The sequence below is a fragment of the Dromiciops gliroides genome, chromosome 4 (genome assembly GCF_019393635.1).
Source record: "Dromiciops gliroides isolate mDroGli1 chromosome 4, mDroGli1.pri, whole genome shotgun sequence".
In the NCBI taxonomy this organism is placed as follows: domain Eukaryota; kingdom Metazoa; phylum Chordata; class Mammalia; order Microbiotheria; family Microbiotheriidae; genus Dromiciops; species Dromiciops gliroides.
In genome coordinates this window covers 154,171,742-154,186,339 of record NC_057864.1, presented here as the reverse complement: position 1 = coordinate 154,186,339, position 14,598 = coordinate 154,171,742, and the positions used below count along the sequence as shown (strand labels likewise).

The following is a 14,598-nucleotide window of genomic DNA, read 5'->3' as shown; positions in this document are numbered from 1 at the left end:
TGATTGGATAGCAAAATATAAACAGATCCATGGGGGTTCATGCAGTATGGTTTTGAATGAGTGTTGACCACAGAATTCTCTAAACCTGGGTAGCTTTTCAGGGGTCTCATATGTGAAAGGAGATGCCTCTAGGTGCTACACCCTCAGGAGAAAGTTTAAATAACTTCATTTACATCAAAAGTCTCAACTACTGACCCACCACCACCCCACCACCCCCCAGCCCTGTCCCAATTTAATCTCCTCAGTCAAAATACTCACAAAGATAGTAAGAGAGTTACCAGCTAATCTGATTTTCTCCAATACTCTATTTTCCCTGCCACTCTCTGTTAATAAGCAATTGGACCATCCAGAATGGATAGAGAACTAAGTCACAGAATCAAGAAGTAGTTATCAGGGCAGCTAGGTGGTGCAGTGGATAGAGCACCGGCCCTGGAGTCAGGAGGACCTGAGTTCAAATCCGGCCTCAGACACTTAACACTTACTAGCTGTGTGACCCTAGGCAAGTCACTTAACCCCAATTGCCTCACACACACACAAAAAAAGAGGTGGTTATCTCCTATCTGGAGGCTTCTTGGCTCTTCTGCTAACTTGCCCTCCTGACAAAGGACTACCATAACCGTTTCTGGTAAGAAGTTACAAGCTGTTCCCATCCATTGTACCCCTCCACCACCATCATTTCACCACCTCTATGTCTTTTGTGTGTGTGTGTGTGTGTGTGTGTGTGTGTGTGTGTGTGAGGGCCAGTACTCTATCTACTGCACCACCTAGCTGCCCCTCTATGTCTTAATAATATCTGCTGTGCACCCTTACTCCCAGATAAACAAACCTACTTACTATCCCCATCACACAACTCACGCATTCCCACCTTTGAGCCTTCCCCAGCTCTAATTCCTCTTGTCCTTGTCCAGGCCCCTGTCCCCTCACCATTTTTTTCTTGGTAAACTCCATCACCATCTGGTCCGCAAGCCTCTCCTGAGCCAGTAATTCCTCCTTTCGCCTCTGGTTTTCATCATTGATGCGCTTGATCTCGGCCTGCATCTTTAGCTTATCCTGGTGCCTTCGTTCCATATCCTTCCAGGTAGGGAGAAACAAAGGCACAGTGTGAGACAGAAATAAATAACAGACAGGAACCAAAAGAAAGATATAGGTGGAGAGAAAGAGAGCAGCACACTTAACTCAATGGACTGGGCCTCCACCTTATCTTCCACTCTACTGAAAGCAGAGTCTTGGAAGTCATCAATGACCTCCCTTCTAGCCACATTTAATGGTCTTTTGTAAAGGGTCACCCTATTTTATCACTCTGCAACTTTGACAATGCTATTGTGTTTCAAGGAGTAGATGTCTTCCAATGGGAAAAATCACTAGAGGCAAAGTTGATGGTTTTTATACATATACACATGCATATACATGTGTTTGTATGTGTGTACATGTACATATATATAGTCAGAAAGATGTATGTATGTGTGTTTATACACACACATACATACATATATGCTTGGAATCAGGAAAACTCATCTTCCTGAGTTCAAATCTGGCTTCAGATACTTACAAGCTGGGTGACTCTGGATAAGTTATTTAACTCTGTTTGCCTCAGTTTCCTCATCTGTAAAATGAACTAGAGAAGGAAATGGCAAACCACTTCAGTATCTTTGCCAAGAAAACCCCCAAATGAAGCCACAGAGAGTTGTACATGACTGAAACAACAACCATATATGTGTGTATATATACAAACTTAATTCATATTATTTTATTGTATTTGTATTATGTACAAATCATATATATATAATTTAATCTGTACATAATCATAAATCTAAAATAAAGAGAAAAGCAATTGAATGGGAGGAAGGTGTTCATACTAAATATGGAAAATAGAAGCACAGTTCCCAGAATTTATAGGACATTGACAGTGGATTTTTGTTAAATGAATAAATAAGTATCTCATCTCCTACAAGGTAATTTGTTTGAACTACTTGGGATAGGAATTATATATTGGTCTAAGGTCACACAGTCAGTCAGTAGCAGGTTCAGGGCTAGAAGCAGAACTGAGGTCTCCTGGATACTATTCTAATGTTCTTTCCCTCATACCAAGATAGTTGTTTTTTTTGTTTTTGTTTTTGTTTTTGTTGGGTTTTTTTTTGTGAGGCAATTGGGGTTAAGTGACTTGCCCAGGGTCACACAGCTAGTAAGTGTTAAGTGTCTGAGGCCGGATTTGAACTCAGGTCCTCCTGACTCCAGGGCCGGTGCTCTATACTGCGCCACCTAGCTGCCCCTAAGATAGTTGTTTTTTGTTTTTTGTTTTTTCCTTTCCACTTAGCCACTGACTGGCTATATAACCTTGGGAAATTCATAAGGCTCAACTTCCCCCTCCCACTCTCCAAAGGCTTGGTGGATTAGATGATCTCTAAGATACCTACTATCTGTAAGATCTTATTCGAGGACAAAGGCCCCATGAATCCAGCACTAGGCTAGTCTCCTTTTTTTTCTCACAAGAGTGGAAAACATATGCAGTCACCAACCTGGAGCCTCCAGAGAGTGGCACAATTCCCAGGTGTTCAGAATAGTTCTAAACTCTGCCATTCACTTAATGGCATCCTCCCCACGACCCCTCTCAAAATGCCTGTGGCCTTTATACAGGGGTACATTTTTCAATAAAAGTGAATTAAATGTAAATTGAAGTGTTGATCAATTGATATATGTCAACCTTAGGTGGTCTCTGGGGAAGTATTCCTAAAGTTTTGTTGAACATTTTTGTCAGTGACTTGGATGAAGGCAAAGGTGGTCAGCTCATCAAATCTGCAGGTCACACAAAGCCAAAAAGGATAACTAAACTAATAGAAAGAACACTCAATCTGGGGCAAGGAGATTCAGGTTTGAGTCCCAACTTCAACACTTACACAGCTGTGTAACCATGAACATGTGGCTTAATCTCAGAGCCTCCCTCTTCTCATCTCTAAAATGGGAATAATACTTGCACTATTCACCTGAAAGTGTTACTGTGAGGAAAACACCCATAGAAATCTTAAAAGTAATTTATGTGGAAGTTATTATTATTATAAATGTTAGACAACAAACATAATCGGGGTCCAAATAATCTTGACAGGCAAGAACTTAATGAGATCATTTTTATCTTTATTAAACTTCCAACCCTGTACTTAAGTTAAGAAAAATAAATTATCCAAGGACAGGATATAGGAAATGTGGCTAGACGACACTATGTGTGAAAAGGACATGGGAGTTTTAATGGACAGACTGTATACACAATGTGAGTAAGCAGTGTTATAGGGCAGTCTAAAATGCTAATGTATTAAAGGCAACATCAACAGGTGCATGGTTTCTAGAATGATGGAGGTGATAACACCATTGTCTTCTAAGCTGCCACACTGGATTAGGAGTATTATTATGTCAATTGTTCAGTCTTGAGTACCACATATTAGAAAGAACACTGACAAGCTGGAGTATAGTCAGAAGAGGGAGACCATAAGGGTGAGGAGACTAGACATGATGTCATCTCATCTAAGAAATGGGTGAGCAAATTGGGAATGTTTATTCCCAAGATAAAAAGGCTTAGGAAGACTATGATCACCAACTGCAACTATCTGGTATGTGGAAAATGGAAATGACTTAGTTTATTTGGCCCCTGAGGAAAGAATTAGGACCTGGGAGTTGGGGAGTGGGGTTGGAGGAAGGTACAGGGAGGTAGATATCAGGAAAGAGGGAACAAATAAGAATTGTACAATAATGGAATTGGCTTCTTCGGGAGATAGCGAACTTCCCATCACTGGAGGTCTTGAGATAGAACCTGGCTAACTGCTTGGAAATATAAGAGACAGAATTCCTAGTGTGGGTATGAGTTGGGCTAAACCACTTCTGAGGTGACCCTTCCAGCTGTGAGTGACCATGGATATAATAATCATGATTAATACTCACATTTCTGGCACTTAAAGGTTTACAAAAGATTTTTGTCAAAACAATCCTTATGAGGTAAGTTGTATGAATGTTATTATTCCCATTATGCAGGTGAAGAAACTGCTCATTTCCATCTCTGGTTCTGTTCATGCTGCTCTCCTCGGTCTAGATAGTCCTTTATGCCTCCTAAACCAACTTCCTTCTCAGCGCAAGTCCCATTTCTTCCATGAAATCTTAACTGTTATTAAAACTCACTTTAATCATTCGTTTCTTCAAATTCCCAATGCACTTAAAGTCAGTGTTATTCTTTAATTACTGTTTTGAATGTCTTTCTAATTGTTTTTGTGTATGTGTTTCGCTTCTTAAATAGACTACAAAATCCTTATTAAGGGTATGCGTTAAGAATAAAACTTCCCTTGTATTCTTCCAAATCCTATGACAGAGGGACAAGCAGAGCTCTATCAATATTTATGGTCAGCCAATCAAGAGTAGGAAATTGCTGCGAGAATCCAAATAGGGTATATCCCTAACACTGGGAAATATTCAGAAAATGCCACTCTTTAATGCTGAAACTAATAAGAAGTGAACCAGAATGGGTGAGGTTGGCCAGGTGTCAAGGTACATCATACTAAGAGATAGTTGAGAAACAAATCTATGAGGTTCAGCAGGGGAGATGCCAGGCTGCTGCCCCTGAGGAACAGACCACTTGGTAACTTGCTGTTTAAATGAATCATTCTTTTGTTTTTTCTTTCTTTCTTTTTTTTTTTTTTTGGGTGAGGCAGTTGGGGTTAAGTGACTTGCCCAGGGTCACACATCTAGTAAGTGTTAAGTGTCTGAGGCCGGATTTGAACTCAGGTACTCCTGACTCCAGGGCCAGTGCTCTATCCACTGCGCCACCTAGCTGCCCCTAAACGAATCATTCTTGATAATTATGTACTAAAGTTCCTTATTTCTTCATCTTTGACATCCAAAATGTCTGGGGTATGGGAAATAGTGTGGAAAGCCCTATAGCTAGAGGTTTTGGAAGAAGGGGCTGAAAGAGGATGTAGAGTCAGTCACTCCCTCTGCCTTCAAAACAGAATCCTTAAAATATTATCTTAGGGCTTGAATGTAACTTAGGGATCAGATCATCCAATTCCTTAATCTTACAGAAGAGAAAATTAAGGTCCTAGAGGGGTTACTCATACTGAAATTAGAGCTAAATTGAGGTGGGGTCAAATGGAGCCCATTATAGACTCATTGATGACTGGAATAGGAAGGAACCTTGGAGATAACCCTGTCCAACTACTCTCTTATATTACAGGTAAAACTGAGGCCCTGGGTTGTTGTCAGGGCAGAGACTAAAACATGCTTTTCTTGACTGTATGTCCAGCATTTGGCATCCCTCCGGGATTAGGGTACAGAGAAGTATGGGGACACAGGAACCACGCTCCTTGGACCTATGGCTCAGGACAAGCAGCTAAGCAGGAAAGGTGGCCTCTGCCTCCCAGAAGGATCATAGGCCCTTCTCTATGCCAACCCCATCACCAACTCCCCACTCCTGCCTTCTTCCTGTCAATTGTGCTTTAAATCTCCAGCCCTGAAAATAACTGGAAACAGAGGGAGTGTCCATTAACTGGGGAATGGCTGAACAAGTTTTGGTATATGTATGTGATGGAATACTAATGTGCCATAAGAAATAATGAAGGGATAACTTCAGAAAAACCTGGGAAGACTTGAATGAACTGATACAGTGTTAAGTGAGCAGAACCAGGATAACAATATATACAATAAGATCAATATTATAATGACAAACAACTCAAAAGATTCAGGAACTCTGATCACAATTCCAGACGACTCAAGAAGAAACATGCTACCTACTTCCTAATGCAGAGGTGATAGCCTGTGAGTACAGACTGAGACATATTTTTCGGATATGACCAATGCATGAATTTGTTTTGCTTGACTCTATATGTCTACAACAAGGGTTTTATTTTTCTTGCTTAATCAATTTGGAACAAAATAATGTGGGAGGGAGAAGGATGAAAATAAACTAAAATTTAATATTATAAATAAATAAATAAATCTCCAGCCCTGGGGCAAATTTCTCCATCTTGGGCAACTGCCCAGTGGCCCTGCCCTAGTTGTTGTTCTTCATCCTTCTTTGTCTAAGAGGACCAATGACATCACCGGGTAATGATTTGACTTGTGCATGAATTGGATTTAAGTGAGGCAGAGTTGCACAAAGTTGTCAGCCTCACTCTCTCTCCCTGAGCCATTGAAGTCCAGTGGCAAAACAAAAGTCACGATGACTAGTGATGGTCCGGGATGCAGAGGATAACCCTGGTGTCTTCAATGTCTGACCAAGCTCTAAGTGCCCCATAGTGCCTGCTTCAGTTGCCTTCATGGTCACTGGAACAAATTGTTCTCATCCACCCATTCCACAGGGGGAAAGTCTTCACATACTTGGGGTAGACATCCCTCCCCAACTCACTGATGGGATTGAGGCCTGTCAGTTACCCCAATCTAGTTTAGCCCGTCTGCTGAGATGGTTTACTGGGGTGTGGCCACTGCACATATTACAGCTTCTTGGAGCCACAGGTGAGAGTTGGGTGAAGGTGGACACCAAAGGTGGATGAGCAGCCCTTAAGAGGGCTCAGCAAGCCCTCACACCAGAGGTGCTAGTCCTCCATGAACACCCCATACACCCCTCCCTGCCCTAATTACAGTTGAGTTTAAGTGACAAGCAAGATGAACTTGAAGGTTGTAAAGCAAATTTGAGCTCAAAGCTATCACTGAAACTAGGGAATGTTTCATGATTAGAATGACAGTTTATAAGTATACCTTTTTTAAAGAGAGATAGCTAAAAGGAAGACAGTAGCACTTTATATTCAGAAGGTATACTAATGTGAAGAAAACTAGGATCTAGAGGGGAGAAGTGTGGTAAAGCACAATCTTCATTTGGATAAAGATCAAAAGATTAGACGAATAAAAAAGGAATGAAAAACATTGTTTCCTATGCCCAAGACACTATGCTAAGGGTTGGGGGAACAAGAAAGAAATGTCCAAGATTTTATTACAGAGTTTATTACAGACCACTTAAGCCAAAAGAAGAAATAGATGGATTTGGGAAACAGATCACAAGTCTAGCACAGAGCATAATATAGTAATGGGGCCCTTGAATTATACAAACATGCTGGAGATCTCTTTGATAAAATCTGAGCAGCTAATAACTTCTTGACTTGTCTTGATGATAATTTCATTCTTCAAAAGGTAGAGAAAACAAGAAGGAAAATTCTATTCTGCATCTAGCTCTCACTAACAGGGAGAACCAGTTGCTGAGATGGAAATGATATGAACTCTAGGGGGAAGTAACCCCTCCCTTTTAGACTTTATGATAGAAGACCAAAGGAGAGCCAAGGTAGTCTACCATGCACCCTAGATAAGGGGAAAACCAATTACAAAGGGCACAGAAGAAAGTCAGGTAGGATCCCATCAAGTCAGTCCAAGAGGGATAGAAAGCTCTCAAGAATGTAATTCTGAAGACACAAAGTAAAAAACAGGAGCTTTCTGAAGATACTTGTGTGGATACAGAGAAAACAAAAAGATAGATTTTGTTGGGGAGGTAAAATCAACAAGATTTGGATATGTGACATGACAAAAGGTGAAGAATTGAAGATAACTCTATGACTGAGGACCTGAATAACTAGGATAGTAATGCCTTCAACACATACAAGGAAGTTCAGAAGAGGTGTGAATGTTAGGGGAAAGATAGTGAAATCTGTTTTGGAAATGTTGAGTTTGAGATGCTTATGGAAAATACAGTGAGAAATATCCAAGTGGCAATTGGTGATGCTGGGCTTGCTAGAAAATCTGAGGACTGCAACCTGATGAAGAGCTCATGAGGTCACCAAGGGAGACAGCATAGAGAAAGAAGATGAGAGGGCTTGGCATAGAACCTTGGAATACAGCCACAGTTAGGGGAGAGGATGATGAGCCAGGAAAGGAGACAAAGACGGTGGTGAACCAAGAGAGAACAGTATCAAAAAAAAAAAAGAGAGAGAAGAGAGAGGTCATTTGTTATCTAAGGCTACAGAGAGAGTCGAAAGAAGAATGATTGAGAAAAAGCCATCAGATTTGGTGATTAGAAGATCATTGGTAACTTCAAACAGAGGTTTCAGTGGTGAGGATGAAAGATTATAAGAGGCTGGAGAGTAAGAAGAGAAGTGGAGGCAATGGGTATAGAGAGCTTTTTTTTTCTAAGAGTTTGGCTATGAAAGTAAATAGATGATGGATGATAGTTTGATGAAATTGTAGGGTTGAGATTTTTAAGGATGAGCAAGGCTTGGGCACATTTGTATGAAGGAGGTTATAAGTTCTACAGATAATAACTGAAGATTAGAGAGTGACAGGGGATGACTGAGGAGGGTAGGAACAATGTGCTAAACCCTGAAAATCCTGCAACTGATGCTTACTACCTGTGTCACTTCAGGTGAGACATTTAACATCCCTGGGTCTCAGCTTCGTCATATGTAAAATGTGGTCGATAAGTTAGATGCTTTCTGAGGTCCAGCTTCAGATCTATGATCTATGATCTATGACCAAACTTTAGGACTGGAAATGTCAGAACAAAAATGTCTAATAAAGAATTGATATGCAAGGAAGGAGACAAGAGGAAAGCACCAACTTTCATCTGATGACTTCAAGTAACCTAGCCTAAATGAATCACATTATCAGAACCTAAAAGAATTGGTGGATATGATTACTGATTGATTTATCAGCGATACCTGAAAAACTGGCAAATGAAAGAAGTATGATATAAGATACTTAGATACTTACTGGCTCTGTCTCAGTTTCCTCAACTATAAAATGTGAGTAATAACAGCACCTACCTTGCAGAGTTGTTGTGAGGATCATATGAGATAATATTTTTATAGTGCTTAGCAAAGTGCCTGGCACATAGTAGGTATTATATAAATGTATATTCCCTTCCACTCTATTATTATTATTATTATTATTATTACTATTTCCTTGATTTAAAAAAAAAGAGAGAGAGAGAATAGCGATTGTCCTGGGAACTAGTGGGTTCCTTTTCAGTGGAATACTTAAACAAAAGATGGATGATTATTTGTTAGGTATGTTGGACTGGGAATTCTTCTTCAAATGTAGGTTGGACTATAGGGTCATTAAGATCCCTTCCAGTTTTGAGATTCTATGATCATGGGTTTTGTTTAAAAATACATGGAAATGTGGGGCAGCTAGGTGGCTCAGTGGATAAAGCACCAGCCCTGGATTCAGGAGGACTTGAGTTCAAATCTGGCCTCAGAAATTTGATACTAGCTGTGTGACCTTGGGCAAGTCACTTAACCCTCACTGCCCCCCCCAAAAAAAATACATGGAAATGAAAGCTAGCAAGACAAGTCAGGTAGATAACTAGCTAGCAGCCAGTATGTCCAGTTTGACTAAAATGCAAAATGTGTAGCCAGACTGCGGTGAGCCTTTAAAACTAGGCTAAGGAGTTGACACTTTATGGGAAAGTGAGAGACACTGAAGATTTGGGGGCACCTTTACATTAGAAAGTTTATTTTGACAACTGCATAAAGGACGGCTAGGAGAAAATGACTGGAAGCAATCAGTCCATTAGTGAAGGTACTGAAATAGTCCAGGGGTCCAGAGTGGTAATGAGGCCCTAAACTATAATGGCAGTGGCATAACTGGAGAGAAGGGTGTAGTTAAGAGAGACAGTGCTGAAGGATAAGCGACAGAACTTGGCAACCGACTAGATCTGGGGCAAGAGGGAAAGGAAAGAGTTAAAAAATAACCTTGCAATTTCTTTTCTGAGTGACTTAGAGGATGGGGAGCAAGAAAGAGAATCTGAGAGGAAGGACTTTTTCTGACAGACTTAATTGTTAGAATTTTTTTCTTTATGTATCAAATTTAATTCTTTCTCTCTGCACCTTCCTAGTTCTAAGATTGACCCACACAGAACAAGTCTAACAAAGTGGACGTTACATCACTGAAATGGCTGATGGTGGGCTCAAGACTGAGAAGAGTAGAAAAGTGAGGCCACAGTAAAGATGATGACAGATTAGAAAAAGAGGGAAGAGCAGGCTTCCTAGGTGTGAGGCAGAGGGAAAGGTACAATGTTAAGGAGATGGTCATTAAAAAGGGGGATTTCCATGACCATCATCTTGGAGGCAAGATAATTTAAAGTGATCCAGTCCATTTAATAGGTCTATCCTCACAGCAAAGAAAGTGGCACCAATTATTAAAGCCTTAGAACAATATCCTTTATGGTCACCCAGTGCCCTTTGTTCTAGATCCATTTAGCTTTTCAAGAAGACTTCCTTGTTGGGAGGTTATTACCTTCCAATCCATTGATCAGCTGATATAAAAACTTGGTACATAATTTCAATTCTATTTTTCATTATACATTGATAAATTAGCTTTCTGGTGGGGTGTATGGGGTATTCAAGGAAGACTAGCAATTCTGATATGAGGACTTGTCAAGCCTTTTTCAGGGCTGCTCATCCACCTTTGGGGTCCACCTTCACCCAACTCTCACCTGTGGCTCCAAGAAGCTGTAGCATATGCAGTGTCCACACCCAAGTAAACCATCTCAGCAGACAGGCCAAACCAGATTGAAGGTAACCAACGGGCCACAAAACCATCAATGAATTAGGGGGATGTCTACCCCAAACATGTGAAGACTTCCCCTCTATAGAATGGGTGGAGGAAAACAATTTGTTGTAATGGCCATGAGAACAACTGAAGTAGGCATTGCAGAGCCTTAGAGCTTGGTCAATATCAAAGATGATAAGGTCATTCATTCACTGCATCCCAGGCCATCACCAGTCATCCTGACTTTTGTCCTGCCACTGGACTTCCACAATTCTGGGAGAGTGAGGCTGATGACTTTGTACAATTCTGCTTCATCTAAATCCAATTCATGAGCAAGTCAAAATATTGTGATGTCACTGGTCCTCTTCGAAAATGAAAGACAAACAACAAATGACATTCTGGTTCAGACTAATCAAATTCCTAACCAGTCTCTTGTGAGTTTGGCTGGTATGAATCAGTTAAACAGCCTGAAAAATTGAAGCTTAGACCGGAAACCCAAGGGCATCCCTCCAAGGTCCTACCCAATTTTTTCCAGCTCTGTCTCTTCAAAGGCTGCCCAAACACAGGAATAGGATAGTCTGCAGCTAAACACCAGACCTCAAGCCAAGCTTGCTCTATCTGGTTCCACTCTTTCTCTTAAGCAATGCCAAGTGCCTATAATGACTCTCTTCCTTTCCCCAGACTGATAAGTCTCTTTGTCATTCAAATAACTCCTGGGATCCCACCTCCTTTATAAGGCCCAAAAAGGGTGACTTGGGATAGTAGAAAGAGAATTCCATTGAAGAGTCAGAAGACCTGGCTTGAATCCCATCACATACTAGCTTTGTGACCATAAGCAAGCCACAAACTCTCTTTGTTTCCTCACATGTAAAATGGAAATAAAACTTGCACTACCTCTCTCACAGGCTTTTTGCAAAAATGCTTTTTAAACCTTAAAGCACTGTTTGAATGTGAGTCAATCTGACTGCAGAATGCCTGGCCATGGGACACTTCCCATTCCCTCTTAGCACCCGAAAATTCACTTATCCTCAGTGTGAACATAGCCAATTGAATTATCTATACAAATAGAACAAGGCACAAAAAAAAAGATAATCCAGGGGGGCGGCTAGGTGGCGCAAAGGATAAAGCACCGGCCCTGGATTCAGGAGTTCCTGAGTTCAAATCCGGCCTCAAACACTTGACACTTACTAGCTGTGTGACCTTGAGCAAGTCACTTAACCCCCACTGACCTGCAAAAAAAAAAAAAAAAAAGATAATCCAAACTGCAGAGACTCTTCAAAACCTGTCTATTTAGCTGTGGCATGCATTTAATAATTTCTTTTGCAATATATGCTCCTTCCTAATTGTTTCATATTGGCTAATAGGAAAATTAGTTTTCCCTGCCTAAGTACATAACAACTAAGGATAGAGAAGCCACCAAACAGCGTGGGAGGTGACAGTCTCCAAACAGAGCACTGCTGGCTTAATGTACAAGAGAATAATCTACCTGCAGATAACTGAGAGGTGATTTACAGAAGAGGTGTCAAAACAAGCAGGCTATATTCGAATCATTCCCAAGTGCAGCCTGAACTGGATTAAAATGTAAATTGGGAAATATTTAACAAAACACTATAGAACAAAGATAATGTTAACATGTGGTTTTCTAAGTCAATTTCTGTAAGGCTTTGTGGCCTCCCTGTTTCTGTTTGAGTTTGACACCAATGGCTTACAGCATTGTTATCATTTACCAGCTATAAGTACAAACTATTCAGCATCACCCACCCAAAAGGGCTGATGTCTGCCTATGACTGTAAAAGCCTCCAGAAGGCAGGGACTGATGTCATTCACTTTAGCCCCCAGGACAGCACCATGTACAAATAATTTTTTAATAGAATAGTAAGCAATGATGATGGTGATGGTGGTAGTGATGATGTTAATGTACATGTGTCTGATGAATATTTTGCATGTAATAGAGGTAAGACATACTTTTCTTTCTTTCTTTCTTTCTTTCTTTTTTTTTGCAGGGCAATGAAGGTTAAGTGACTTGCCTAGGGTCACACAAGTGTCAAGTGTCTGAAGCCAGATTTGAACTCAGGTCCTCCTGACTCCAGGGCTGGTGCTTTATCCACTGTGCCACCTAGCTGCCCCCCACACTTTGTTTCTGTTAAGAAATGTCAACTTTTGGGGCAGCTAGGTGGTGCAGTGGATAGAGCGCCGGCCCTGGAGTCAGGAGGACCTGAGTTCAAATCTGGCCTCAGACACTTAACACTTACTAGCTGTGTGACCCTGGGCAAGTCACTTAACCACAATTGCCTCACCAAAAAAAAAAAAAAAAATGTCAACTTTGGAAGAGGAGAATGTTACATGTGCTGTCAGTCATAATGTTTGCCAGTTTTGATTAACGCTTCTTTTTATGGGAAATTTCAATGGCAGGGATGAGAAAGGGGTGTTGTTTATTGGGAAGTAACTAACATGGCCCAAAATTAAATTAAAATTAAAATTTTAAAAATTAGTTTAAAAATTAAATTAGGGGGCAGCTAGGTGGCGCAGTGGATAGAGCACCAGTCCTGGATTCAGGAGGACTTGAGTTCAAATCCAGCCTCAGGCATTAGACACTTACTGGCTGTGTGACCCTGGGCAAGTCACTTAACCCCAATTGCCTCATCAAAAAATAAAGAAGTCAATGAAAAGTCAATTTTTTAAAGTCTGTTTCTACCGTCTAGTCCCAGAGCAGCACAACTTTCGGAGTTGGGGAATGGTGGGGGGAAGGAAAAGAACAGGGAAAGGATGGGTTGCCTGGTAAGACATGTCACTCTTTCTCCCCCTCTGTTACCTTTATGTCTTCCTCCTGGAGCCTCTCCATATACTGTAACATCTGCTGGATCTCCTGCTCCCGGACCTCTGCCTGCAGTGACCGTTCCTCCTGGTTCTTTTCAATCTGCTGGATAATATGCCGTCTCCCTCTACAAATTATAGAAACCATCTAGTCCAACCCCCACTTTTAACAGCTTAGCATCCTGGAAACCATTGGTCTCCATTTCTCTTCTTTAGCCCCTCCCACAAGATGGTCAGAAAACAGTCTAAAAAAACTCCCTTTTCTAAATAGTAAAAGGAAATTCAGGAGAAAAAGTAATATCCACCATCTGGTTCACAGAGCTCTTCCAGTCTGTTTCAGGTGACCTCACTGCCCTTGACTTTTCTACCCCACTTTGCCCCTTTCTTTCTCTCAGGCAAACACACAGGGTCACCCTATATGGACAACCTGATTGAGTTGGAATCAACTATGATGGAGAGTCAGGTCCAGCAAGGGAAAACTGCAAAGTACAGGTGTAAGTACCATCTCTCTTCCCTCCTGGAGTATTTCTGCATAAGCACTTAGGAGAGGCCAGCTTACCGTATTCTTTCCTCTTTCCGCCTCCTAACTAGGTCTTCCTCCCTCTGTATGGATTTCTGCCGTTCCAATTCCATCATTTGGTCCAGTCGCTTCTCCTCTGTGTCCATCTCCTTTTGAATTAATTGCTTCTCCAGGATCTGAGCATCACGGATAGCATGACACCTGGCATTTCGGATTATCTGAGGCGTGAATAAGAGGTTATAACACTAGGGTTAGGAATAAAAGTAGTGACTAGGCATATATATATATATATATACATATATATATATATACACATACATATATATACACATACATATATATATACATATGTATGTGTCTATGTGTGTGTGTGTGTATATACATACACACATACATATTCTATGAAGAAGTAGTTTGGGAAGGATTGGAAGAAATGAGAGCTAAATGTTGATTCCTCTCCACAGACCAGTGGGAATCCCTAGCTCTAATTAATCAGAAGCCCAGAAAAGCAAATATAATAACAGAACCATATATCTAGAGCTATAAGGGACCTTAAAGGCTATCTAATCTAAAACCTTAATTTTAGAGGTAAGAGAACAAAAGCCTATTGAAGTTAAGTGACTTGCCCAAAGATGCATAGTAGTCATCAGAAATGGAATTTGAACTCAGATCCTGGCACTTAAGAGCCAGCATTGTTACTCTCCTTACTCATATGTGTGTGTATATGAGGTGTGCTAGATGTCTTAAACATACCCCAC

The 14,598-nt window shown here is 40.9% G+C and overlaps 1 protein-coding gene across 1 annotated transcript in view; it reads right to left on the bottom strand.

Annotated features, from left to right (window-relative positions):
* CFAP45 (cilia and flagella associated protein 45) overlaps positions 1-14,598 on the bottom strand; it is a 37,361-nt gene that overhangs the window by 12,530 nt on the left and 10,233 nt on the right. Inside the window, exons 6-8 of the mRNA XM_044003195.1 lie at positions 13,880-14,058; positions 13,319-13,448; positions 925-1,071 (exon numbers count right to left, since the gene is read on the bottom strand). Of these exons, the coding sequence (XP_043859130.1) occupies positions 925-1,071; positions 13,319-13,448; positions 13,880-14,058 (456 nt within the window). The remainder of the gene's footprint in view (positions 1-924; positions 1,072-13,318; positions 13,449-13,879; positions 14,059-14,598) is intronic.